At 41.7% G+C, this 27978-nt stretch overlaps 1 protein-coding gene across 1 annotated transcript; it reads left to right on the top strand.

The window, feature by feature from the left end:
- Window positions 1–117: 117 nt before the first annotated feature.
- Window positions 118–27967, top strand: LOC128625929 (translation initiation factor IF-2-like). The gene is made up of 5 exons (XM_053655761.1): window positions 118–341; window positions 417–995; window positions 7297–7472; window positions 13964–14165; window positions 24899–27967. Exons 1-4 carry the CDS (start codon window positions 118–120, stop codon window positions 14005–14007), a joined length of 1023 nt encoding a protein of 340 aa, XP_053511736.1. The 3' UTR covers window positions 14008–14165; window positions 24899–27967.
- The last annotated feature ends 11 nt before the right edge of the window (window positions 27968–27978 follow it).

The raw sequence follows: 27978 nt of genomic DNA, 5'->3' as shown, positions 1-27978 counted from the left end.
TCTTACTCCAATGGCTACAGCCTTGGAAACCTAGGAGTCCACAGCTGACGCCTTCCAGACAAGGACCCACTCCAGCTTGCTAAGAAAAGGAAACCCACGTGATGGCTGGGCGTGGGGATGGGAAGCCAGGGGACCTCGGAGTCCCGCTACCAGGGGCGGGGTCCGGGACCCGGCAGTTTCGAGGAATTGCCCGGTGCAGCCGGTGCAGCCGGTCGGGGCGAGGGGCTTGCACTATGTTTCCCCGCGCAGGCGGAGCCCGGGGAAGAGGACTCGCTCCGAGCGCGCCGCTGCCGAGGGGCAGAGAGTAGCAACCCCGGGGGCGCACACTGGACAGGGGTGGGGTGCGGCGGGGCCGGGCGAGGCGGGAGCAAGCCTAGCGCACTTTGAGTCCAGAGCTGAAGCTGGACACCGCCTAGGCGCGGACCGCCGCCCCGCCCCACTGGGCCCAGCCTCCGGCTGCCCGGGGAGGGGGAGGGGCGGAGCGAGCGGGGCAGCGCTGGGGCGGAGCGGGGGCGGAGCGGGTGCCGGCAAGGGTGCAGGCGGCCCGGCATCAGCGGCGAAGGTCCCTGGTGGGATCGGCGTCGCTGCGGATACCAACGAGGTAGCCCGGGCCGGCCACCTCCGCAGACCAGTTTTGCGGAGGCGGGGGACGAGGAGATCGGAGGGAGTGAGCCAAGCGTGCGGCAGTGGCTGCTTCCCTTCGAGGGAGGTCGGGCTCCCAGCTCTCCCGACCTGCCTGGCGTTCTCGCCTCCCTGCGGCGCCCTGGGCATGGCTTCGGCGGGCAGCGGCATGGAGGAGGTCCATGTGTTGGTGCTGACCCCGCTGAAGCTGGTCGGGCTGGTGTGCATCTTCCTGGCGCTGTGTCTGGACCTGGGTGCCGTGCTGAGCCCGGCTTGGGTCACGGCCGACCACCTGTACTACCTGTCCCTGTGGGAGTCCTGCCGGAAACCCGCCAGCTGGGACATCTGGCACTGGGAGTCCACGCTCAGCAGCGGTGAGGGCCCGGCGCGCCGCGACCCCTGCCTCCTGCCCGGGACTGCTCCGCGTCCCACTGCCAGGACCGCCACTACCTCTCCCCTGCACCTTCTGTGTCCCCTACCCTTGTCTGCCGGATCCTCGGTCCCCAGCCACCTCCCTGATGCCCACCCCTCCGCTTTCCCCGGTTCTAGTCCCCAACCAAACCCAAGGTGACCTCCCGCGCCCTCTCTTCCTCCCCCTCCTCCTGTGGCCTTTCCTCGGGCTCTAGAGTAACACGGATGCTCTTCCTGGGTAATTGTTATCATTTAAGGTGAGGACCATGTGGCTGTGTTAAAAATGCAACGGCTTCCCCATCCCCTTTAGAAGAGAAAGCAAAAACTCCCCAACTCCTGCAAAATGCCAGGGACTCTTCTCTGGGTCTTCCGCGCCCTCTTCTCCCTCATTTCTCCGCGGGAATCCGCTCGAGTTTACCTCTTAGTGCCCGCGTGCCTTACACTTTACCTGGCTTCCCCCACATTTTCTAACATTTTTGAGAGATATGGAGAGTTGGGAGAACGACAGGCGTCATTTCCTTTTCCTTTTTTTTTTTTTTTTTTTTTGGTGACACAGTCGTTGCTTGTGTGTGAGTTGTCTTTCTCTCCCAGCCCAAGTACCTTCTCTGCCCTTCAGACCTTTCTTTCTCTTCAGGAACTACTCACAGAAGCCTGGAACCTCGTACCTTTTTCAGCCAGCACTGAAAGTTGCAAATGGGTAGGGCGGGGGTGGGGAAGAAGGTAGTAGTCACTGGGGCTACCATACTGCCTTCCTCTCTCTCCTTGACCCCCATTTGCCTTCCCCTGTGCCCCAGTTGTTCCCGTAGCAGAAATGCCAACTTCCCATTTCCTGCTGCAACCCCTTTCCCTTGCTAATATTGATTCTTTAGCTGCTGTCAATACAGAGAAGGGAATAAAGGGAGAGGAGCTGCCCGAGATTATACACACACACGCCCCTGAGAAACTCATTAAATTCCTTCGGGCAGTTTCATGGCCTTGGGACTATTTATAAAGCTTTACTGGAAATGTTTCCAGTTCCAGGAAAGTTGAAATAGCGCAAAATTCACAAGTATCTGATTGACTTTTTTGTCTTTGGTTTCTTGGTATAAGAGAGGTTAGTTCAGTTGCTTGAGTTGCTGCCATAAATTTGATTTTTCTGTTTACAAAGGCTTTTTTTTTGATATTTCCTCAAAATTCCCATTGAAGGGTTTTGGCTTTGTTGCTTAATTTACTGTGGCGGGGACTGGTTGGCAGCAGGAAGTCAACATTTAGGTCTTTTAATTCTTTAAGGGTTGGTTGTTTACAACTAAAGATGAAATAAATTCAGTAAAATGCGTTTCTTCAGTAACCAGGGGATCCTAATAAACTTTGGGGAAAATATCTTTTCTTTCCCCTGTCCAATAGAAATGGAAATTTATGTAGGAATGCCAGCTTCAGCCTGTCTCCTTAGCAACGTGAGTCTTTTGCCTCTTTCCCACTGTGTCCTGAAATAATAGCCCCTGATTGTGTGAAGACTTTCCAGCTAGGTTAGAGAAACCAGCCCCAACTCCCATTTTCTTTTCAGGCCTGGATCCTGTTCTCTTGGCCAGGAATGTGGGGTATGGGGATAAGCCAGCTTGGGTTTGTTGAGCAGTTTGCAGTGCTTGCTAATCTCTCCTTAATTGCCTCCATACCCATTTATGTCAGCTTTCCCCCCATCTTCTCTAGGCCAGGAAGTAGGGAGACACCAGCTTAATGCAAAAGTGATGATAATGGGACTGGGCAAGGTACAAATCTGAGGCAGGCACGACTTCTGATGTTTTCTCTCAACCAGTTATTCTGCCGTCTTGCTGAAACTCGTACCCCAGCATTGACTTCTGTTTGGGTTCTTGAAAATCAGCTCTAGTTTCCTTTTGCTTCCAAAATAGTTTTTTTTAATTTATTTTTTATTGATTATGCCATTACATTTGCTCTATTCCCCCCTCCCTTCCCCTCCACCCTGCATACCCCTCCCCCACCATTTCCCCCTTTAGTTCATGAACATGTGTCTCAAATTCTTTAGATTCTGTATTTCCCCTACTATTCTTACCCTCCCCCTATCTATTTTCTATCTACTGTCTATACTACTTATTTTCTGTACCTTCTCCCCCCTTCCCCTCCTCCCACTCCCCTGTTGCTAACCCTCCCTGTGATCTTCATTTCTATGGTTCTGCTCCTGATCTAGCTATCCTCTTAGTTTGCTTTTGTTTTAGGTATGGTTCTTAATAACTGTGAGTTTGCTGTCCTTTCACTGTTCATCTTTTTTATCTTCTTTTTCTTAGGTAAGTCCCTTTAACATTTCATATAGTAAGGGCTTGGTGATGATGAACTCCTTGAATTTGACCTTATCTGAGAAGCACTTTATCTGTCCTTCCATTCTAAATGAAAGTTTTGCTGGGTAGAGCAATCTTGGTTGTAGATCTTTGGTTTTCATGACTTGGAATACCTCTGTCCAGCCCCTTCTTGCCTGTAAGGTCTCTTTTGAGAAATCAGCTGACAGTCTGATGGGAACTCCTTTGTAGGTGACTGTCCCCTTAGCTCTTGCTGCTTCTAGGATTCTCTCCTTCATTTTAATCTTGGCTAATGTAATTATGATGTGCCTTGGTGTGTTCCTTCCCGGGTCCAACTTCCTCGGGACTCTCCGAGCTTCCTGGATCTCTCAGAAGTCTATTTCCTTTGCCATCTTGGGGAAATTCTCCTTTATTATTTGTTCAAATAATTTTTCATCTGGTGGTTGTGCCTTTCCCCCTTCTGGTATCCCTATAATTCGGATGTTGGAACGTTTAAAGATGTCCTGGAGGTTCCCAAGCCTCTCCTCATTTTTCTGAATTCTTATTTCTTCATTCCTTTCTGCTTGATCATCTTTTTCTTCTGTCTGGTCCTCTCCCTTGATTTGAGTCCCAATTTTCTTTCCATCACTATTGGTATCTTTTGTATCAGCATTCATTTCAATTAATTTAGCTTCCATATGTTTCTCTAATTTGTGACTAAAATCCACCAGTTCTGTAAGGATCTTTATAACCAGTGTTTTGAACTGTGCATCTGAAAGACTGACTATTTCTTCATCACTTAGGTCTATCGGTTCTGGGGCTCTGAGTTGTCCTAGAGCCATTTTTGGTCTATTCGTGCTGTTAAGTGAGCGGAGCGAAGCCTTAGTTGTTTACCAGGACGGGGCGACCCAGGTCGCTGGTTTGTGACACTGTGTGTGGGGGCGGGGTCAGAGAGGGAGCAATGGCGTTCCTCTCCGCTAGCCCAGCGCATCCAGTCACTCAAACGCCTCGGGCTTGCTTATCCGATCCTAATTTTGTGAGCCTGCTGCACCGCGCGGTTTTCCCTTCTCACTGGTTTCTCCGCACGTAAATGCGCGCGACTGAGCGACCCACCGCGCCTATTCCCTGTGTGCTCCGGCAGCCAGCTCGCTGGCGATCAGCCCTCGGTTGCCTGCGCGCCCCGCGCACCGCCCTGGGAATTTTTTCTTGCTAACCTACTCTGCTTCTGGCCTTGCTCCTCGTACCGGTCCAGCCGAGTATCTAGTTGTCCTTTGGACTCCGTATTGTCGATTTTCCGTGTGGCTTGGTTGTGACTGCTGTTAAAAATAGTTGTTCTTAGATTTGGTTGTGCACAGAGGCGAGGTGGACCCTCCACCTACTTCTCCATCTTGGCGGAAGTCTCCCAAAATAGTTTATATGCTAGAAAAAGTATACTTCATAAGCAAATTGGGATAGGGTGGGGAGTAGAGATGGTATTTTTGAGGGTATTTGGGACAAGTTGTTGGCTTTCTTAATTTAGCAGTAGTTCACTCCTGCCTCCCCAGGGTGTTGGAAAGGGAATGCTATGGGAAATTGCTAACGCTCCTCTCTTTGCAAAATCAGTTTGCTTCAAAGGTTCTGTGGACTTGAAGCTTCTATCCACCAGTGTTTTGAAACGAAGGGGTCAGCTTGAATTGAAAACGAGTGGTGCTTTTCTAGCCTGTTCAAAGGGCCAGCAGCTTTTCTCAGTCTGTTTGCTGTGTAGTAGCAGAAAGCAGGGAAAGAAACGTATTCTTGAAGATTTTAAGAGATCCACTTTGTTGTTTCTCAAAACAAATTCTCTCTGGAAGAACCAGCAAGGGTAGTTTTACAGCAGGCCATTCACCAGGATTTTCAGGGCTTCATTAAAAACCTTTGTCTTAATTAGAATTAAACTGCCCAGAAGAGGCCAGCTTGTATTTAGAGAAGGGAAATTTCAGGAATGTTTCTACTGACCTGGACGACAATCTGTCCTACTTAGGCCCACTTCCTACAGCAACTTTCCCCATAGCCATTATTTTTAAAGCTGCATTTTAATGTTGGTAGCACTGTTGGTAGCATCGTGCGCTGCTTATAACCTGCTTTATGCTTCTAAGCCAAAGCAGAACTGTGCCTTTTGTGTCCTGGTGCATTGAAGGTTGCGTCAGCACTTCTAGTAGGAACCAGAAATCCTGGGGTCAGTCAGTCGTAATGCTTTTCTCCCATGTCCCAATTCAGTGTATGCAGGGGGCGGTCAGTCCAGGCGTTTATCTTAAAATGTTAGTTTTCCAAAAGAGACAAATGAGAAAATGACTATTTGACTGCTATTTGCAGTGGAAAGAAACAAACAAAAAATAAGAGTATGCTTGTTAGGAAGTTTAGAAGCCATAGTACTTCCATGGCTGCTGGCCATAGAATTTCTACGGGTAGTTTTCCCTACTACTGACTTTGCTTTTCATAAATACTTTTTTAAATGTATTTTTTAATTGATTATGCTGTTACAGTTGTTCTATTCCCCCCTTCATTCTCCTCCACCCTACACCCCCGTCCCCACCACTACCCCCCCTTTAGTTTATGACCATGTGTCTCAAGTTCTTTAGATTCTATATTTCCCATACTATTCTTGCCCCCCATCTATTTTCTATCTACTGTCTATGCTACTTATTTTCTGTACCTTCTCCCCCCTTCTCCTCCTCCCACTCCCCTGTTGCTAACCCTCCCTGAGATCTTCATTTCTATGTTTCCACTCCTGATCTAGCTGTCCTTTTAGTTTGCTTTTGTTTTAGGTGTCGTTGTTAATAACTGTGAGTTTGCTGTCCTTTCACTGTTCATATTTTTTTAACTTCTTTTTCTTAGATAAATCCCTTTAACATTTCATATAATAAGGGCTTGGTGATGATGAACTCCTTGAATTTGATCTTATCTGAGAAGCACTTTATCTGTCCTTCCATTCTAAATGAAAGTTTTGCTGGATAGAGCAATCTTGGTTGTAGGTCTTTGGATTTCATGACTTGGAATACCTCTTTCCACCTCTTCTTGCCTGTAAGGTCTCTTTTGAGAAATCAGCTGACAGTCTGATGGGGACTCCTTTGTAGGTGACTGTCCCCTTAGCTCTTGCTGCTTCTAGGATTCTCTTCTCCATTTTAATTTTGGCTAATGTAATGATGATGTGCCTTGGTGTGTTCCTTCTTGGGTCCAACTTCTTTGGGACTCTCTGAGCTTCCTGGATTTCCTGGAAGTCTATTTCCCTTTGCCAGCTTGGGGGAAATTCTCCTTTATTATTTGTTCAAATAAGTTTTCCACTGGTGGCTGTGCCTTTCCCCCTTCTGGTACCCCTATAATTTGGATGTTGGAGCGTTTAAAGATGTCCTGGAGGTTCCTAAGACTCTCCTCATTTTTTTGAATTCTTGCTTCTTGACTCTTTTCTGTTTGGCCATTATTTGCTTTCTTCTGGTCCACTCCATTGATTTGAGTCCTAGTTTCCTTTTCATTGCTATTGGTTTCCTGTGCAATTCCATTCATTTCAATTAGTTTCGCCTTCATATGTTTCTCTAATTTGTGGCTATAATCAACCAGTTCTGTGAGGATCCTGATCACCAGTGTTTTAAACTGTGCATTTGAGAGTTTTGCTATTTCTTCATCACTTAGATTTACAGGCTCTGGGGCTTTGAGATCTTCTTGAGCCATTTTTGGTCTGTTTGCGCCCGTTAACTCTGAGGAGTGGAGCCTTGGACTCCCAGGTCCCTGGGTTGTGACTCTGTATGTGGAGGCGGGGTCAGAGCGGGGAAATGGCGGCCCCCTCTACAGTTTCTTGCAGCTGGGTGAAGAGCAGAGCCTTAGGTTGTTCACCACGGGTGGGCCATTTAGGTCGCTGGATTATGATGCTGTTTGTGGAGGCGGGGTCAGAGCAGGGAAATGGTGGCGCCCTCTGCCGCCGCTTGCCACTGGGGCTGCTGGCTCTCATCCAATCTCCCACTCCCTCGCTTGTCTATCCACACAGGAATGCGCGACCACAGTCAACCTGCAACCCTGCTCCCTCACTGTTTCCCCGTGATTGCTTGCTGAGTTGCCCACCAGGTCCAACCCTGCGCCTGGATTCTGCGGGCCTGAGTCCGTCTGACCGAGTTTTCCTGTGCTATTCTGCTCTACCAGCTGCTGGTTTCGCCATTCTAACCGGTCAGGCTGAAGAATTTGTTGTTAACAGACTTCCGAAAAGTTCAATTTTCTGTGTTCTGGCTGTGTTTTCTGTTGCTATTATTTAGTTGTCTCTAAACTTGGTTGTGTGAGGAAGCATGGTATCTCCACCTATGCCTCCATCTTGGCGGAAGTTCATAAATACTTTTTAAAGCATATTTTATTTAATTATTGTTCAAGTACAGTTTTCTGTCTTTTACTCTCAACCCAGCCCACTCCCCCAGTGCTCCCCACATCTCTCCATTTCTACCCCCCTTAGTTGTTGTCCATGTGTCCTTCATACTAGTTCCTGTGAATCCTTCCTCTATTTCCCCTGAAATTCTCTTCCCTCTCCCCTCTGGTCCCTGTCAGCCTGTTCTGTATTTCAATGTCTTTGGTCATATTTTGCTTTCTTGTTTGTTTTGTTGTTTAGGTTCCTGTTAAAGGTGAGATCATGTGGTATTTGTCTTTCACTGCCTGGCTTATGTCACTCAGCATAATGCTTTCCAGTTCCATCCATGTTGTTGCAAAGGGTAGTAGCTACTTCTTTCTTTCTGCTGCATAAAATTTCATAAAATGGTATAAAAGTAGCCTCTTCAACAAATGGTGTTGGGAGAACTGGATAGCTACATGCAAAAAAATGAAACTTAAGCACTAACTTACACCATACACCAAAATAAATTTAAGGTGGATAAAAGACTTAAATATAAGCCGTGACACCATTAAAATCCTAGAGGAGAACATTGGCAAGAAAATCTCGATATTTCACGAAGCTACATTTTTACTGATATGTCCCCTAGAGCAAGGGACATAAAGGAAAGAATAAACAAATGGGATCTCATCAAAATAAAAAGCTTCTGCATGGCTAAAGAAAACAGTATTAAGATAAAAAGAGAACCAACTAAATGGGAAAACATATTTGCCAATGATACCTCAGACAAAGGTTTATTTCTCCAAAATATGCAAAGAACTCACACTACTCCACTCTAAGAAGATAAGCAACCCAATTAGAAAATAGGCAAAGGACTTGAACAGACAATTCTCCAAGAAGGACATACAGAGGATCCAGAGACACATGAAAAAATGTTCAATATTGCTAGCTATCAGAGAGATGCAAATTAAAACCACTTTATGCTGGTCAGAATGGCCATCATAAACAAAGCAACAAACAACAAATGTTGGAGAGGTTGTAGGGGAAAAGGGACCTCAGTTCACTGTTGGTGGGATTGCAGACTGGTACAACCATTATGGAAAACAGTATGGAATTTTCTCAGAAAACTGAAAATGAATATGCCTTTTGACCCAGCAATTCTACTGTTAGGAGTATATCCTAAGAACCCTGAAACACCAATCCAAAAAAACCCATGCACCTCAATGTTCATAGCAGCACAATTTACAATAGCCCAGTGCTGGAAGCAACCTAGGTGCCCATCAGTAAATGAATGGATCCAAAAATGATGGTACATTTACACAATGGAATTCATAAATCCTTTTAATTCATGTTCAGTCTTATTTTTTAAATGATAGTAATGTTTTAGACTTTTGCTTAGTGACATTTAGGTGTGATAACTTTTTTTTTTTAACTTTTTTAAAGAATATATTTGTTAGGGTTTCACAGCCATAGCAATTACAGGAGAACCCTTCATGCAAATAGGATTACTCAAGTGTTTACATTCTGCTGCCCTGAACTTAACATCAAATGTGCTGAGTAACCTCTGGGGTGATTTTACATTTATTCTGTAAGATTTGTAAATATGGAGCTATTTCATATAAAGCGGATTGCTTTTTTTAATGTTTGTGTGACTTATTGACTAACGAAAAGCAAGGACGTACAGATGGCCAAATGAAACAAATTTACTGAATAATTTTGCGTTGGGATGTAACAAGTGTGTTCATCCGTGTTTTCCATCCACAAAATACCTGATCAAGTAGTTAGTGCCTTTTCAAGGAATATTGTTAACATCATTCCTGAACTGTCCTAAAAATAGCTGCATTTGTAACATGAGTCACTGGCAGTTTTGAAATGGCAGTGTGCCGTATGCTAATAACAGGTGAATATTATTATTTTTAGTTGACAAGAGGTTCTTTGAAGAGTGATTTCTATGTAGCTCCTTTTTTAAGTGGTACTACAAAAATCCACTTTAAAAGGCATTATAAGAAAACCTTTCTTGGCTGGTAGTTTAAAATAAACTGAACTGCCTAAACACCTGAAAATCTTAGAAAATCTGAGACAAAGTAATTCTGAGTTCATCTGTGCATATTTTAAACCCATACCTGAATTGAGAAACGGCATTTCATTGGGAAAGTTCATAGCACAGTTTGCTCCAGGGAAGGTTCACCTCGTTGCTTAAAATGAGTTGATATTGATGCAAGTTTACAAATAGCTCAGCAAGCCTGAAAGTCATATCAGTTATACCCTCTTCTGGCTTCCTGTGAAGGGACGTAAGTAGAACAAATGCTGTGTGTGTTTCTCTTAACTTACACAGCTTAGATGGGTGGGAAAATTATACAAAGAGTAGCAATTAGCACCAAAACTTTCTCAATAAACCAGAGAAAACCAAGTATAACTTATTTCAAGATCTTCATGATGATTTTTTCACAGCTTCTAAGATTGTCAAGTTTCCTAAATTGACTTTTACAAAGGACATTTTAATTTGTGGGCAGATATGATTCCTCTTTAGCTCACATTTACAGAATGATTGTAATCTCCAGGGAGCTGTTTAGATCAATCCTTGTCAGCTAAGAGATTTGAAGGGTGTGTGAGAAACCCGGCCTTTTGTAAAACATTTCAAAACAAACATGTATGTCTTAAGCAACAGATTTTGCCTGCTGTCAGGAATACACTTTAGGAATTTCTTTCAAGTTTCTGTTTAATAGTAAAGCCACTTAGCAAGACCCTAGATACACATCTGGTGCTACTAGATATATTAGTGAAAAGGATTATCGTGCTTCAGAATAAATCCCTGGAATACATTACCTAAACACCGCAGTAAACTTCTGCGTGAACTACGCTAGATTATAACATAGTCCTCTAGGACGGTAGAGGAGCCTTGTGAATGCATGAGGCTTTGGATTCAAAATGCCCTGAAACTGGCCACTTATACCAGTCATGTGACCTCACACAAGTTAACTCTTCAGATGGTTTCTTATGAAGATTAAATATACAAAAGCGCATGCTCATTAAGGTTGTATCTCTTATTATATATTTGGAAAACAAGACCAAAGTGATTTTTTTCAATAATCGAGGACTCTTTCCCCCTTAAATGGCACACTTTCTTTGCATTGAACAATGAAGTACACTGTTAGTTTCAAATTCAACTTTTGATATGCGTTACCTAGCATTTAACAGTGCTCATGGCTTTGACAGATCATGAGTACAAATAAAAGCTACTTTTTATTCACCACTGATAAGGGCCAGGGCCAGACACGTTGAGTATTCCCAATGTCACAATAAACTTGCAAAGTAGCAAATGTTATCCCTACATACTTTTGAAGAGACCAGGGGTTTTTGTAAGTTTACTAGGTTCTCAATCAGTGGTAAAGACGGGATTTATCCAGGAGTTCTAGTTATTAATTCTGGGAAACAAACCACCACAAAGTTAGTAGTGTAAAATAACAATTATTTCATTGCGCTCATGTCTTCTGTGGGTCAGGAATTCAGAGAGGACATAAGGGCTTGTCTCTGCTCCAGGATGTGTGGGGCCATAGCCAGGGGTGACTTGAATGTCTAGCGACTGGAACGCCTGGAAGTACAGGATCCTCTTCCAAATGGTTTGACTGGGTTTGGCACCTGGGTGGGAATGGCTGGGAGACTGGATAAGCTGGGACTGGCCCTGCTAGCATGGTGGTCTCAGGGTGGTTGGATTTCTTACAGGATGAGTGGTTTTCTCCAGAGCCAGGGTCCTAAGAGAAACAGGCTGTGTCTGAACTAGCCTGGAAAATCACAGAGGAGTCGTATAGCCAGCCCGGATTCCAGAGGAGGACAGACAATTGGACTCCACCTCGTGATGGATCAGTGACACTGCCACATTGTAGATAAGCATGCACACTAGGAGACGCCTTTGGGCCACATTTATAGCATGCATTTTGACACTGGAATCTAGCTGCAAATCTGCTTTCTTACACTATTGCCTCCAAAGAACAAAGACAACTAACTCCATAGCTTCTTTCTTTAAGGACTTGGAATAGATTATATAAATAATGTTTGGCTAGGGCAAAAACTACCCTCAACGGACACAAGGCTTTAATGATTGGTCACTTATAAGCAGTTACTTTGGATTTGGAATAAAATGAACTAAAAAACCTAATCTGTCCACGAATAACTTTTTTCTCTCACCTTTGACTGGCAGACTCAAATGACTAAGGATGAAACTGATTAAGAATCTGGACTGTAATCTGCTGCTTCATATTGCTTGATAAAATTTTAGTATTTTTAAAAAGTTTTGGGAGCCTGATGAGATGCTTTGTACACAAATGCTAAAACATTAAAATTCCAGACAGGAGCCAAGTCTTGTAGCTCTAGAGAGAATTGGAGTTACAGAGTAGTTTTTTGTTCACTTAAAAAAGTACAATAATTCTTTACCTGATAACTGCCCATATAGTGAATTGCAGAATTATAGCACGTTTGGAACAGAAAAGATTTTAAAAATAGCCCTGCCTGCCCAATCTGATTTATTGCATGGATTAAGAAAACTGAGGCAAGGCACAAGGTTGGTAGATTGTATTTTGTCACAGTATTTTTGCAGGGTGAGTTTTCAAAAATTTCCTGTAATATTTCAGAAAATTACCTCTTAGTGTTTGAAGGATTGTTGAATACTGTCATATATGGAATTTTAGATGACGAGGTTAAGGCCTACACGTGAAATAGATGTCCACTTTTTAGAATGTTATCATCCAAAATTTGATTTCACATAGAATTGTGAGTCTTCAAATAGACTCATAAATCGATAAGCTAGTTAAGTTTTAGATATTTATAATCATCAAATTTACATTGTTACCATTGCTAGTCTTAGAAGTCAACAAAGATTTTTATATTTAGTTTTCTCTATGATAGAGTATTTTAACACAATTGCTTAATTATAAATTGAAAAATAATTCCAAAAGTACATGGGAGCCAGCCATGTAAGCTTCTTATTACATGGATTAAATGAATATAAATGTTATTAGGTCAACTTATTGTTGCATTCTGGCTTTATTTTTAAAAAGATATTTATTGATCCACTCATTTACTGATGGGCACTTAGGTTGCTTCCAGCACTTGGGTATTGTAAATAACAGTGCTATAAACATTGGGATGCATAGGTTCTTTTGAATTGGTATTTCAGGATTCTTAGGGTATAATCCCAGCAGTGGAATTGCTGGGTCAAAACACAGTTCCATTTTTAGTTTTCTGAGGAAATTCCATACTGCTTTCCAAAGTGTCTACACCAGTCTGCATTCCCATCAATACTGTACTAGTGTTCCCTTTTCTACACATCCTCTCTAACACTTGTTTGTTGCTTTGTTTATGATGGCCATTCTGACCAGCGTAAAGTGGTATCTCATTGTGGTTTTCATTTGCATTTCTCTAATGGCTAGTGATGCTGAGCATCTTTTCATATGTCTCTGGGCCCTCTGTGTGTCCTCCTTGGAGAAGTATCTGTTCAAGTCCATTGCCCATTTTTTTATTGGGTTGTCTTCTTGGCATGGAATTGTGTTGTGAGTTCTTTATATATTTTAGAGATCAAACCCTTGTCCGAGGTATCATTTGCAAATATATTTTCCCATTCAGTTGGTTCCTTTTCATTTTGCTGTTATTCTTTTAGCCATGCAGAAGCTTTTTATTTTGATGAGATCCCATTTGTTTATTCTTTCCTTTATGTCACTTGCTGTAGGGGACATATAGGTAAAAATATTGCTGTGTGGAATAGCTGAGATTTTCCTCCCTGTGTTCTCCTCTAGGACTTTTATGGTGTTGCAACTTATATTTAAGTCTTTTGTCCATGTTGAGTTTATTTTTGTATATGGTGTAAGTTGATGGTCAAGTTTCATTTTTTTTCATGTAGCTGTCCAGTTCTCCCAACACCATTTGTTGAACAGGCTGTTTTTATTCAATGTTATGTTTCTGCCCCCTTTGTCGAATCTTAATTGACTGTAGAGATTTGGGTTTATTTCTGGGCTCTCTGTTGTGTTCCATTGGTCTATGTGCCTGTTCTTATGCCAGTACCAGGATGTTTTGATTACAGTGGCCTTGTAATACAGTTTGATATCAATTATTTTGATCCCTCCTACTTTGTTCTTCTTTTTCAAAACTGCTGCAGCTATTCAGGGTCATTTATGTTTCCATATAAATTTCTGATATGTTTGTTCTATATCTGTGAAATATGCCATTAGTATTTTAATAGGGATCACGTTCAATCTATAAATTGCTTTGGGTACTACAGACATTTTGATGATGTTAATTTTTCCATTCTGTGAACACAGTACATGCTTCCATTTATTTGTTTCTTCTTTAGTAGCCAAGTGCTGGAAGCCACCTAAGTGCCCATCAGTAAATTAATGGATCAAAAAATTACGATACATTTACATGATGGAATATTATGCAGCAGAAAGAAAGAATGTGCTCCTACCCTTCATGACAACATGGATGCCAGGCGGTGAAAGACAAATATCATGTGATCTCATCTATAAGTGGAACCTAATCAACAAAACAAACAAGTAAGCAAAATACAACCAGAGACATTGAAATTAAGAATAAATGGTCAGTAACCAGAGGGGGGGTAGGAGGAGATAATCAGGGGGAAAGTGAAGAGGGTCATCAAGGAACATATATAAAGGACACATGAACAAAGCCAAAGGTGGGTAGGATCAAGGATGGGAGGTGGTCATTACTGGGGTGGGTGAGTGGTGCAGGGAAAGTGGAGACAACTGCACTTAAACAATTATAAATAAATAAATAAAATATTGGAAATAGGTATCTATTTATCAAAAGAGACTGATTTTTCCCTAAGCAGAATTTCACCCTCACATGTCACAGCCACTGACATTTAAATCTTTACCAGTCTTGACAAAGTGCCGGATCATCTCCCGTGAGAATTAGACAAGGACACCTTTTTTTACCCCTATTGTTCCTATATTTGTGTGGGATTTTGAGATACTAGTAGATGATCAATTTTTTCTTCTATTTCAGTCTTGCCTTTGGCACCAAAGACTCCCATTAAGAAAACAAAACAAAAATCCTATAAAAATGTGGCATCGTGGTTCTCACAGAACAAGGGAAAGTTACCAGGAGACTGTTTTTGTCTCTACCAGGTTATTAACTTATGAGGTTTAAAGTGATCGTTTAATGAGCCATGTTTCAAGGTGATGTCACAAATACTGATTCTGTCTTTTCAAAATGTTTATTTGGCAAAAAGATGTTAAAAAATAGAAGTTGGGACCTCTGGGTCCTATTTATGCATAGAAAGGAGCACCCACAAAAGAACTTAAATTTCCATCAAAGAGGATGTTATTGCTATCATGTTTTAAGGTCCCTAAACCAAATGTTCATCAAAATCCTGCCATGCTTCATTGTGAATGCAACCTGGAGTCTATTCCTAGCACCATTAGGTGACTTACACAGAGGTAAAAATGACCTCTGTCCTCTTACCTGTCTTCTCACATGTACCCAAGGAGTTACCTTCACTAAAACATACTCATTGGTTTCCTAGCAGGGAGTAGGTGTGAAACTGGTCTAAAATCAGCCAGTCAGAATGCCAGGCACTGGGCTCCTAGATGGTGAGGATAAAGTGATGAATGAAATAATTTCTTTGGAACAAATTGATGAAACAATCAAAACGTGCCAAGTTCTGTAAAGGAGGAAATGTAAGATGGACTTCTGTAGGAGAATAGAAGGGATCTCAGTTAAGAAGTTTGCTAACAGGGAACTGGTGGGCAAGCACTAGATTGCCAGGGGTTTCTCTCCATATTTTTTAAAAATATATTTTATTAACTATGCCATTACAGTTGTTCTATTTCCCCCTTCATTCCCCACCACTCTGCACACCCCTCCCCCACCATTCTCCTCCCATTAGTTTATGACCACGTGTCTCAAGTTCTTTACATTCTATATTTCCCATACTATTCTTGCCCTCCCCATCTATTTTCTACCTACCATCTATGCTACTTATTTTCTGTACCTTCTCCCTCCTTCTCCTTCTCCCACTCCCCTGTTGCTAACCCTCCATGTGATCTTCATTTCTATAGTTCTGCTCGTGGTCTAGCTGTCCTCTTAGTTTGCCTTTGTTTTAGGTGTGGTTGTTAATAACTGTGAGTTTGCTGTCCTTTCACTGTTCATATTTTTTATCTTCTTTTTCTTAGATAAGTCCCTTTAACATTTCATATAATAAGGGCTTGGTGATGATGAACTCCTCCTCAAATTTTATCTTATCTGAGAAGCACTTTATCTGTCCTACCATTATAAATGAAAGCTTTGCTGGATAGAGTGATCTTGGTTGTAGGTCTTTGGATTTCATGACTTGGAATACTTCTTTCCAGCCCCTTCTTGCCTGCAAGGTCTCCTTTAAGAAATCCACTGACAGTCTGATGGGGACTCCTTTGTAGGTGACTGTCCCCTTATCTCTTGCTGCTTCTAGGATTCTCCCCTCCATTTTAATCTTGGCTAATGTAATGATGATGTGCCTTGGTGTGTTCCTTCTTGGGTCCAACTTCTTTGGGACTCTCTGAGCTTCCTGGACTTCCTGGAAGGCTATTTCTTTTGCCAAATTGGGGAAGTTCTCCTTTATTATTTGTTCAAATAAGTTTTCCACTCGTGGCTGTTCCTCTTCCCCTTCTGGTACCCCTATAACTCGGATGTTGGAACGTTTACAGATGTCCTGGAGGGTCCTAAGCCTCTCCTCATTTTTTTGAATTCTTGTTTCTTTATATTTTTCTGTTTGGTCATTTGTTTTCCTCTTTCTGGTTCACTCCTTTGATTTGAGTCCCAGTTTCCTTTCCATTACTATTGGTTTCCTGTGTATTTTCATTCATTTCAATTACTTTAGCCTTCATATGTTCCTCTAATTTGTGCCTATAATCAACCAGTTCTGTGAGCATCCTGATCACCAGTGTTTTGAACTGTGCATCTGAAAGTTTGGCTTTCTTCATTGCTTAGATTTATTGGCTCTGGGGCTCTGAGTTGCTCTTGAGTCATGTTTTGACCTGTTCATGCCTGTTGCATATGAGGAGCGGAGCCTTAGGTGTTCACCAGGGCAGGGCCACCCAGGTCGCTGGTTTGTGACTCTGTATGTGGGGGCGGGTCAGAGAGAGGCCACCCAGGTCGCTGGTTTGTGATGCTGTAGGTGGGGGTGGGGTCAGAGAGGGACAATGGCAGTTCCCTCTGCTGCTTCCTGCCACTGGGGCCTGCATGGTCTGTCTCACTGCTAGCTCCTTCGCTGGTTTATCTGCATGAGAATGTGTGACCGCGATCAGCCCTCAGTGGGTCCACCCACTTCTCCACACCTGGGATCTGCCCACAGCGGCTGGCGCACCTGGGTTGCTCACTTGGGTAGGTCCAGTGGATCTTTCCTGCCCGACCCCACTCTGCTGCTGGCTCTGCCCCTCTTACCAGTTTGCCTGAAGGATTCGTTGTTGTCAGACTTCCTTGTGGTTCAATTTTCTGTGGTTTGGCTGCGTTTTTGTTGCTAAAACTTTGTTGTTTTTAAACTTAGTTGTACGAGAAGGTGCAGTGCTTCCACCTACGCCTCCATCTTGGTGGAAGTCCCCTCCATATTTATTTACTAAGGGGGCGTTTCAATACTGATCATGGGTGACTGTCTGGCTGATCTTTTCTTGGGTTATTATTAGCTACCATAAACCCCTGAAAAGCTTTTTAGTTGCTTAGAGGAAGGTCACCCCAGTTAGTCCTAGTGTGGGTTTCCTTCTTCCTGGTTTTCCAAGTAGCCAAGTTCTCCAGATTGTAACATTCCTGGGTTTTACCCAAAGAATGGAGAAGGAACAATGTTCAGTGTAACAAACTCATCACAACTTTATAGAAGTGCTATAGTTAGAGATTCCTATTGAGAAATACCTGTGTCCATTAGAGATATCAGTTATCACCAAATGCTGATGAAAGCTTTTTAACATAGTATATGGTAAGGAACTGCAGTTATTAGCAGTGATGTTGTCTTTCCATTTTTCTTAAAACTGAAACATGCTTTAATAGCAACGCTGTTTGCTAAGCACTATATACAATGGTTTTATTTTTGTGGAAAAGAAATGCCCTATTTTATGGTATTTAGATGATAAATTGCATTTCCACCAAATTTCTAAGCTAGAATTCAGTGAAGCAGCTAAAATGCCCCTTTATTTGTTAGTGAAAAAAGGATGCATATTCTTCTAACATCAACACAAAGCAACTCAAAAGACTTGAACAAAACTGTCGTGGATTGAAAATTAGTAACCTATCTGACACTTAGAGGCAGCCAGAATTTTCCAAAATTTTAGCTAAATTGATCTTCACTTTGGTCATTAGAGTTTGTTGCATCACTAATTTGGATGGTTACCTTGGGTCATTTATGTGCTTAAAATCAGGCTGGTACTGTAGTTTTTAAGTCCATAAATGGCCTAAAGAGCAGGGTTCTGAGTTGTATCGCTTCCAGGCCTGGCTGGTGTGGCTCAGTGGGTTGAGTGTTGGCCTGTGAACCGAAAGGTCATCAGTTCAGTTCCCAGTCAGGGTACATGTCTGGGTTGCAGGCCAGGTGCCCAGTAGGGGGTGTTGAGCGAGGCAATGATCACGTTTCTCTCCCTCTCTTTTCCCCCCCCTCCCCCCCCGCCAGAAATGAGTAAATAAAATCTGTAAAAATGTTTGTATTGTGGGCCCTGGCTGGTGTAGCTCAGTGGATTGAGCACGGGTCTGCGAACCAGACAATCGCGCTTCAATTCCCAGTCAGGGCACATACCGGGGTTGCAGGCCGGTTCCCTGCAGGCCAGTTCCCAGCGGGGGACGCATGAAAGGCAACTATACATTGATGTTTCTCTCTCTCCTTCCCTTCCCCTCTAAAGATAAATAAATAAAATCTATAAAAAAATTTTAAAAATGTTTGTATTGTTTCCAATCTGATTACGATGTGTATGTACAATAGGTGCTCCTCTCATGCAGCACTTTCCTTGGTGCAGCACAGCACACACCTGTCTACACTGTTTTTCGTTTTATAAAGGACAGCACTGTTTGCCTGAAATATTTGTTTGCACGTGAAGAGTGTTAGTTTTGCTATTAGTTGTTTGAAAAAGAGGTAGTCCTTTTCGTGATTGAAATTAGACTCTATGTTCTTTTTGCTGCCGTTGTTTGTGTCTCCATCTCATGGAGTACTGGAAAACTCACCCCACACTGACGGATTTAGGTCAAAAGGCAGTGGAGCCAAGAAAACACTTTCAGCTCCCTCAATAATGGCTTTGGTGACCCAGTTCCTTTGCCACATGCAGACTAAGTCTAAGAAGTTAAATATATCATTTGATACCTCCGGAAATGTTTTGGTGTTGATCCTGCACAAAATAACAGCACCATTTTGGGTCATTCTCCACATACAGGGACATGGCCTTACTCTCCAAACTCAGAGTATGCAGTATTAACCTCAAAATAAATTCTTACATTACACTTGATGAAAATAATTGGATGCCATAACCTCTGACAATAGAAGCTAGCTGGGAAAAAGACACAGTTTTTGCTGAAGAGATGGATTTCCTTGGGAAATGTGAGTTTGAAATATTATTCTGTCACTGAGCTTGTTTTCCTCAAACAAAGATAAGCCATCCCAGTACTTCCAGTTTCTGACAACAAAATAGAATCAGCAATACTGAATTTGCTTCCTGAGTTCTCACCAGTACAACTAAAATAAATTCAAATGTTTTGCTAAAATGGTCCTCCCCATGAATACAGGTATTTAGAACGGAACACTTGCTGGGCGGTGAGTGAAGTGACCCGGCTCATGTGGGTGAATTAGAGAGAACCTGTGGGTGACCTGTGAGGTGGCGTCGGGAGGATGGTAGAATAGTGAATGAGTTTGCTTTTGTTCTTTAAATAGGGATGGCAGAGCCTTTTTAAAAGTTTTTTAAAATTTTAGTTTTAGAGAGAGGGGAAGGGATGGAGAAAGAAATATTCATGTGTGAGAGAAACATTGATTGGTTATCTCTCCCACACCCTTAACTGGGGGCCTGGCTACAACCCAAGCATGTGCCCTGACTGGGAATCGAACTAGTAACCTTTCTGTTTACAGGCCAGAGCTCAATCCACTGAGCCACACCAGCCAGGGCTAGTGAATGAGTTTGATTGATTGCAATCGTGGATGTCATTTGGGTTCATATAATTTTCTTTTGGAGAATTCAGAAGCGAAAATATAAGTGTCTGGAAAATTTGAATGTAATTACGAACATTTTTAAAAATCAGTATTTTCATTTGTGCTGAGAATTACAGTAAAGTGAGAATCACTCATTAAAACATTAGAGTACATTTAGGGAAATATTACCCCACCTAAACTGGGAGTTGAATTTTAAGGTTAAAAATCTGTTTCTTCCAGTCAGGGCACATGCCTGGGTTGCAGGCCAGTTCCCATCAGGGGACACAAGAGAGGCAACTGTACATTGATATTCCTCTCCCTCTCTCCTTCCCTTCCCCTCTAAAGATAAATCAATACAATCTTTTTAAAGATCTGTTTCTTTATTGCTTTTTAATTATTCCCAATTTCCTAGAAGAAGTGGTAGTTGTGTGATTAGGGATTTACATACAGGAGAACTAATCCCATCTTATAAACAATACCTACAGAGATCAGTGTTAGCTAGTGTTTGACAAGTTAAAGGTTTTGAAATGAGGTGGATTGAAGAAAGCTTTAGGTACTGGCCGTGGTACATCAACCTTGGCTCAAAAGTATGGAAAATGTATTCTCATTAAGATTTTGCCTTTCCTGAAAATCAGAAGTAAGTTTTCACCATGAACTCCCTAAGGGAATGGGAATTCTCTGATTCCACAGTTACAGTGTGGCCCGTAACGTGGTGGCAATTTCAGAACTGTGTTGTGTTAGACTGTAAAATAAGCCAGCACAATTCTGCAGAACACTAAAGCACGACTTTGAGGATGGAACGCAGAGAGGGCTTTGATCAACAAAGGGCCTTGCTAGGCTCCTCCCTGTCTGTCACAACTGATTCATGTCAAACTATAGCTGTCTGTGATGATTGCTCACTTCCTGAGGCAGGTCCTCCCTCTACATTCTTGTAGGCACTTAGGGGGAACATCAGCATGCATGTCTTCCTCAGTCTTTTGTTTCTTCAAAATAACCAGCTTAAATAATCACTATCCCCCAAATTGTGTTTTTGTGGTGGCAGACTCTGCTCCCCCACATTACAACACAAGGACTGCCCAATTTCCTGTGACTACAGGGCAAAGGATAACGTTACATATTTATAGACATTCAGTATAAAGTAAATATATATTCATTCCTGTTCTCTCCCCCCCCCCTTTTTTTTCTGTTAGAAAGCACTAGTGGGGAAGTACACACTTAACTTGGGCCTTGGCTTCTGTAGGTGCAGTTCTCATAGGCCTCCATGTGTCACTGGTTCATGGAGCCAAAATTCTCTGAAGTGGAACCTGACATATACTATGACAGCCTCTTTTCCGGTTGATTTCCAGATCCAAAGCATTCCTCCCAGTACCCCCCTGAGCCCTCACAGGTTTATGGACCAAAGATATACATTACTTCCTCAAACTAATTATCACTTGTTCGCTGAGATCTTAGAAACCAGACTCAGATTTCATATCAGCTGGCCTGGCATTGAACAATGACCAGCTTTAATTGTGCACAGCAATGCAATTTGTAAAACACCACCACAGCCATTCTGCAGAGCTGCTTTCTGGTCACTGCTCCACTTCACCATTAGTATATCATTTGTACAAAAGTGTAAAATTAATGCAGAGTAATAAATCTCTCTAAGGACTGAACAGTTCACCTAACTTAACCTTAAAATAACCCAAAAAACTAAGCAAACAACTAGAACTGGAACAGAGCCACAGAAATGGAGATCACAGGGATGGGTTATCAGTAGGGAGGGGGAATAAGAAGCATAATTGGTAGGTACAAAATGGACAGGGCGAGGTTAAGAATTGTATAGGAAATGGAGAAGCCAGAGAACTCATATGTACGAGTCATGGACATGAACTAAGGCAGGGGGATGCTTCAAGGAATGTGGGTACCAGACAGAGAGGTAAAAGGGAAAAATGGGACAACTCTAATAGTATAATCAATAAAATATACTTAATAAAAATGAAATAAAATCATATTCATGAAGTGCAAAATTAATTGCATTTGAACAGGTATGTGAGGTTATTTGAGGTTGCTGGTTAGTTTTACTCACATCTATTTTGCACACTAGGTTTTTGGGACCTGAAGCTCCCTTGCTGTTTTGCACCTGTGTTACATGATATGGAAACACTTTCACAGAGCATTTATTTGAATAAGTGAAACATTTTAAACATATTTAATTGCTAGTTATGATAAAGCAATAGAACTAACATTTCTGCTATAATATTTTTTCCAGTGGAAAAGTTTTATTAAAAAAATAATGGTACAAATAAGTTTTTGGTTTGACAGCAACAAAGGCTCATTTTCTCCCATCCCTCCCCATGTTGGTAAACAAACGCTTGCCGGGCCAACTTTATTAAAGGAAGAAAAAGTTCATCCCCATGATGCCTGACCACAGTCTGCCCAGGAGTACCCAACTAAGTATTTCCTGATTCCCCCAACTGGGGCCAGGGGTGCTAAGCAGCACCTAGTTTTACAGTTGAGTGGAGTTGGGAGGAGATTTGCATAGAGTTGGGGTGGAGACTGAGGTGGTGGTAGTGTCAGGAAAGGAGGGTCCACATTCCATGAGGGCTTGGCTAAACCCCCAGCTTGATTCTGTCTCAAGTGAGAAAGCACTTGGCTATAAATATAAACACTGATTGAGGACTAGAGGGTGGGGCATGACAACTACTGCCCAGGTTCTGTGGGATGTGGGGCTGGACTCAGCATCATAGGACCTGGAAGTCCATGTCCACGCAGAGTGAACTCTAGGAAGATCTGCTCAGACACACAGGAAGCCTGCTTTTCTCCTGCCCTCGCACCCCATGAAATATCAAAGGTCAGTACCTCAGCTCTCCCCACCCCCATTAGCACCCATGTGTCTCAGGAGCCTTAAGTTGCCTCCTGCCATCCAACACGTACCCCAGGGCCCTACAACTTGTCTTGCATCTTGTCACCCTTGGGCTGGACCAGCTGCACAATGAACAGTAGGGAGCCAGTTTGGGAGTCTCAACCCAGGAAAATAAAGGGGTGGTCAGCGGAGAAAAGCTTGGGTCTATGCAGCTCCTCATGCCCATAGATGTCCTGGTCAAAGGGGTTGCCCTCTGCATCCCACTTGAAGGCAATGACATGGAACACACTGGCCAGGTACAGGTCCTTTTTGCCTGATATTAGTGACAGATCTGTCTTGTTCTTGTTGATGGCCTCGGTCAGACCCAGGCCAGTCAGGTGTTTCTGCAGGTCAAGGGTCACCTCCAGCACACCCTTGGGCAGGGAGATGGCAACAGCCCTCTTTTGTGTCTTGCCCATCCAGATCTTCAGCTGCTCTTTGGTCAGCATCTTTTCAAGGCACTCAAGACGCTCCACATGGTGGGGCATAATAATGATGAAGCTGAAGAGCTTGTGGGCCAGGGGCATCTCCACGATTTGCAACTTCTGTTTCTCACCGTCATAGTAGTTCTAGAGGACTGCCGGGTGCACCATTGTGACAAACAATCTTTGGTGCAATCCCAGTAAAGGAGATAACAATTTCATTAGTGAATGAAACTAAATTTATTTTTACTCTGCACAATTTTTTGAGATTCATCCCATGTTGTAGCTGACATAACAAAATCTTTTAGTCAGTAAATCTTTTAGTTATGGCTTTATTTTTTCAGAAATAATTGATATGAGTATAATATTCACAATGTTATAGAAATGTGAGACTATGTGAATATTCATTTCATAGTTGGTAAAATACATAAAATATTGATGAACCCAAGCAGAAGCTCATTTAGAAATTTTTATTAGCATTAGGCATTAAATTTACAGATGTTGTAGAATCAAAGTTGTACACACACCATGAGACATTCATCATGAATTCTGATGGATGTTAATGAGAAAGAAAATAGCTAAGTAAGTAGTAAATAATAAGTAGTAGTAAATATATTTTTATGTATTTTACAATCTTTATACTATTTTTAAAATTGCTTCTGCTTAAAATTCTTTAGTAGATTTTTAATGATAAAAATCTTATATATTTACCCATGTAATGATCAATTCCATTATTCTTCACTCCTTTGTATAGATCAATATTTCCATCTGGTATCATTTTCCTTTAGAGAGAAGTAAAATGTACTGCACTATATTACATGTTCACCAGTGATGAATTTGTTCTTCGCTTATGTGTCTAAATTTTTTTTCATTTTGACTTGGTTTTCTTAAAAGTTTTCTTTACTTAGAGAGGGGAAGGGAGGGAGAAAGAGAGGAAGAGAAACATTGATGGTGCAAGAGAAACATTGATCAGTTGCCTTTCATATGCACTCCAACATGGGGCCAAACCCTCAGCCAAATATGTGCCCTGGCTGGGAATTGAACCAGTGACCTTTCACTTTGTGGGTCGATGCTCAACCAACTCAGCCACACCTATCAGGGCTTTGCCTTGGTTTTTAAAAGAATTTTTTAAAGATGTTTTCTCTGTGTATGGAAGTCTGGAGTGACTTTTTTTCTTGAAGTACTTTGGATGGCTCCACCGTTTTTTCACTTACTTTGTTTTAGGTGAGAAGTCTAACCTCACCTTGATTTTTGTTTGTTTGCCCCTGATATGTCATTATTGCTCTGGCTGTTTTCTTTATCATTGTTATTGATCAAATTGATTATAGTGTGCCATGGTGTCATTTTAAATATTTTTTTGTGTGTGTTTGGAGTTTGTTGAACATCTTGAATTTGTGTGTATTTTCTACCAAATTTGCTGTTGGGGGGGATGAGGGGAGATATTGCCATCGTTTCTTCTGGTAACAATCCCTTTGGTCTCTGATTCTATGAGTCTGTTCTTTTTTTTGTTTCTTCTGTTATTTTAGGTTCTACACATAAGTGAAACCATATGGCATCTGTCTTTCTCTATCTGACTTATTTCACTTAGCATAATACCCTCTAGATACATCCACATTGTTGCAAATGGCAAGATTTGGTTCTTTTTTATTGCAGTATAATATTCAATGGTCTATATATTACACCACTCTTCTTTGTCCATTCATCAGTCTAGTGCAACATTTAAATGAATATTCTCATCCTTAGCTTACTTATGGAAGGCATATTGATATTTGGTTGCTATGTATAAAAATGCTTCTGTAAAATATTTAAAAGTTTATTTTTGTTCTTTCACAGGAAAATCTTATATCAGAGAAGCATATTCTACAAATCTGAAACCTGGGAAATCTAAATTTAAGAAGATACAAACTAGAGTGTATTTAACGTGAAAACTGGGTGAATTAATATAAGGTTGTTAGATGCTGAAGAACTGTGCTTAAGGAAAAGGGATGGGAAGAAGCCAGTGAGAACTACATTCATTGCAGACTCATGCCCATCCTCTGCAACAAATCAGATATTGTTTTTCCCTAACTCAATCCTAACATTAATGCTGACAATAATAGCAAAATACAGGGATTTCTGGTGGCTCACAAACAAAATGATAATAATAGCCTGATTTAGAAGAATGAATGCTTTTCATGAAAATGTTTTAGTAATTTGTAGACTGTAGTTATATTGGCCAACATTCTGCTTTTAGTTCAAAGATTACAAACTCAAATACACATGTGAATCAAGGAGGTCATTTAAATGTGTAAAATGGATCCAGGGTTTACTAAGAAATTACTAGGATGATGATAAAGTAGCAAGTGCAGGCCTCATATAAGGGCATTCAATTTAAAATGTTTTTAAAATATTATGTAGGACGTACAAAACACATCTCCTGGCCAACCCACCTTTGTGGACATCCTATTTAATTAATTAGCATTTCAGTGGGGAAGAAAGTTAATCTGTCCTTATCACATTCAGGCTGCTTTACTTCATATCTAACTTCCACATTTTTTAAAAGAGCTTGCAGGTGGCTGTCACAGCTCCCAAGCAGGCTGGACACCCCTGAGCAGTGTGATATAGTTTCCTTGACAAGTATGCAATGGGTTCCAAAATGTTTGGAGTTTCTGGGCAGGTGAGCAGGTTTGGGTGTTTTTGCTGTGGCTCACCTGGAGGGGCCATAGAAGTTCCACACCCCAGCCACATACCTTGCCCTCTGCATCTCTCTGTTTGGTGGTTCCTGGCTTATGACCTTTTATAACTTCCACATTTTTTGAATCATGGGGAATCTCTGCATATCAGATCACCACACAGAGATACTACAATCAGCAGTAACTGTAAGACATGATGGTTTGCCACAGGAATTTTTGACCCCTAGAATATTAAAGTTAATAGGCGAATTTGAAAATGTTTTGAAAAGTTCTAATTAGTTAATTATACTTTGGAATAGTTGACTTTATTCCAGATATGAGCATGTTTATCTTCCTTTCAACTTAAAAATGGCATCGCTAATTTAATACATGTCTATATATTTTCTCTAGATTAAGAGGTCAGTAAATTTTTCTGTACAGGTTCAGATAATAAAACTTTGGGTTCACAGGCCACATAATCTCTGACACAATTACTAAAGTCTCTCTTTGTAGTGCAAAAGTAGCCATAGACAATACATAAACAAATGGGTGTGAATGTGTCCCAATAAAACTTTATGAACACAGATTTGGACTTTGCAAACAAAAGTGATATTTTCAAAGAAACATTTTCAGTACTATTTGTTTTAAAGGTAAACCATTAATAGGTGTCAAAATATCTGATGCTTAGCCAAAATTGACAAGTCAATATAGATCTTGTGTTTGAACTTTATAGTAGTTTCATTTTACCATAAGACTTCCACAGAGTATGTTCAAGTTGTGTTGGAAAAAAAGCAACACTGTGCCTCAAGGTGAACCCACTGTTATACAAAGACCAAACAAGGGAGTATCTGCCCTCATGGGAAGGCTTAGTACTTTCACTGTTTGACTCTGTATTGTGATAGTAAAGTACAGATAGATTTTAGATGGTTTTATCAATATTTTAAATTGTCTATATCCACTAAACTCTATTTTTCATACTTATAGCCTACCCCCAAGGGGACAATAGTGTCCACTGCCCCATCCTTAGAACTCTACCAGGGACCAGTTTGCGTGGTATCTGCTCACATGGTTAATTTGAGAGGTGTAGGAAAGCCTCAAACAGGTATACCATGAATACCTGAAATTCCACCATTAATAATAGAAATAATAGCCATGGTTAGTATGGCACAGTGGGTTAAGTGTCAGCCTGTGAACCAAGGTATCACCGGTTCAATTTCCAGTCTAGGGCACATGCCTGGGTTGTAGGCCAAATCCCTAGTGGGAGGCACATGAGAGGCAACCACACATGATGTTTCTATCCTTCTGTTTCTCCTCCCCTTCCTCTCCCCTCTCTAAAAACAAATAAAATCTTTTAAAAATAATACAAATAATAATTCTAGAAATGGCTGAGAATTACCATGTGCCACAAGTGTTAAATGCTTTACTTCTATTTTAGAGATGAGGAAATGGAGTTTCAGAAAGTGTGAATAACTTGTCCGATGACACAGAACAAGTACGTGTGATCCAGGATGAGGTACAGGAGGCAAGTAGGTTGGAGAAGGCTGTGTAGAACAATTCAGGAAAAAGGATGCTTGGGTGGTGATAAAAGAGGGTTGCATGAGAAAAACATGAAAAGGATAGGGTTAAAATAAGAGGGTATTTTTTTGTTCCTATCCTTCCCCAACCCTCTCCCATTTGGCAACCATCAGTTTGTTCTCTCTGTGGGTCTGTTAAAAAAAGAGTATTTCACAAGTTCCCCAATGGCTCCTTTTGTTTCCTAATGTATCTTTTCCTCATTAGCACTTAATTTATTGTTCAAAATATGCAAAGTGCTTCCAATATTGCTATTGCAGTAGCAAAAGGAGCAAAGGGAGGCAGAGAGACAGAGACAGAGACAGAATCAGTGTGAGAGAGAAACATTGATTGGTTGCCTCCCATATGGGCCCTGATTGGTGACTGAACCTGCAACCTTTTGGTGTATGGGATGATGCCCCAAACAACTGAGCCACCTGGCCAGGGCTGAAGAATCTTAAAGAATTATTCAAACCTTCTTAATAGCACTTTGACATAATACTATGCTAAGTGAAATAGGCCAGGCAGTGAAAGACAAATACCATATGATCCCACCTTTAACTGGAACATAATCAACACAAGAAAGAAGCAAACAAAATATAACCAGAGACATTGAAATTAAGAACAATCTAACAATAGCCAAAGGGGAGGAGGAGGGGGCTGTGGGAGAAGGGCTTTCTGGAACTACTATAAAGGACACATGGACAAAAC

This window comes from Artibeus jamaicensis, unplaced genomic scaffold (genome assembly GCF_021234435.1).
Source record: "Artibeus jamaicensis isolate MK-2021 breed Jamaican fruit bat unplaced genomic scaffold, CSHL_Jam_final scaffold_1283, whole genome shotgun sequence".
NCBI lineage: Eukaryota > Metazoa > Chordata > Mammalia > Chiroptera > Phyllostomidae > Artibeus > Artibeus jamaicensis.
Note: the sequence above shows the minus strand (reverse complement) of the source record. Positions and strands in the feature narration are given on the sequence as shown.

Excerpts from the sequence above, each read along its gene's own strand:
- LOC128625929 (XM_053655761.1), top strand. The coding sequence starts at position 118 with ATGGGAAGCCAGGGGACCTCGGAGTCCCGCTACCAGGGGCGGGGTCCG. Across the intron at positions 342-416 it reads GCACACTGGACAGGGGTGGG|GCGCGGACCGCCGCCCCGCC; the intron begins GTGCGGCGGGGC and ends GACACCGCCTAG. Across the intron at positions 996-7,296 it reads GGAGTCCACGCTCAGCAGCG|GAATGCGCGACCACAGTCAA; the intron begins GTGAGGGCCCGG and ends CTATCCACACAG.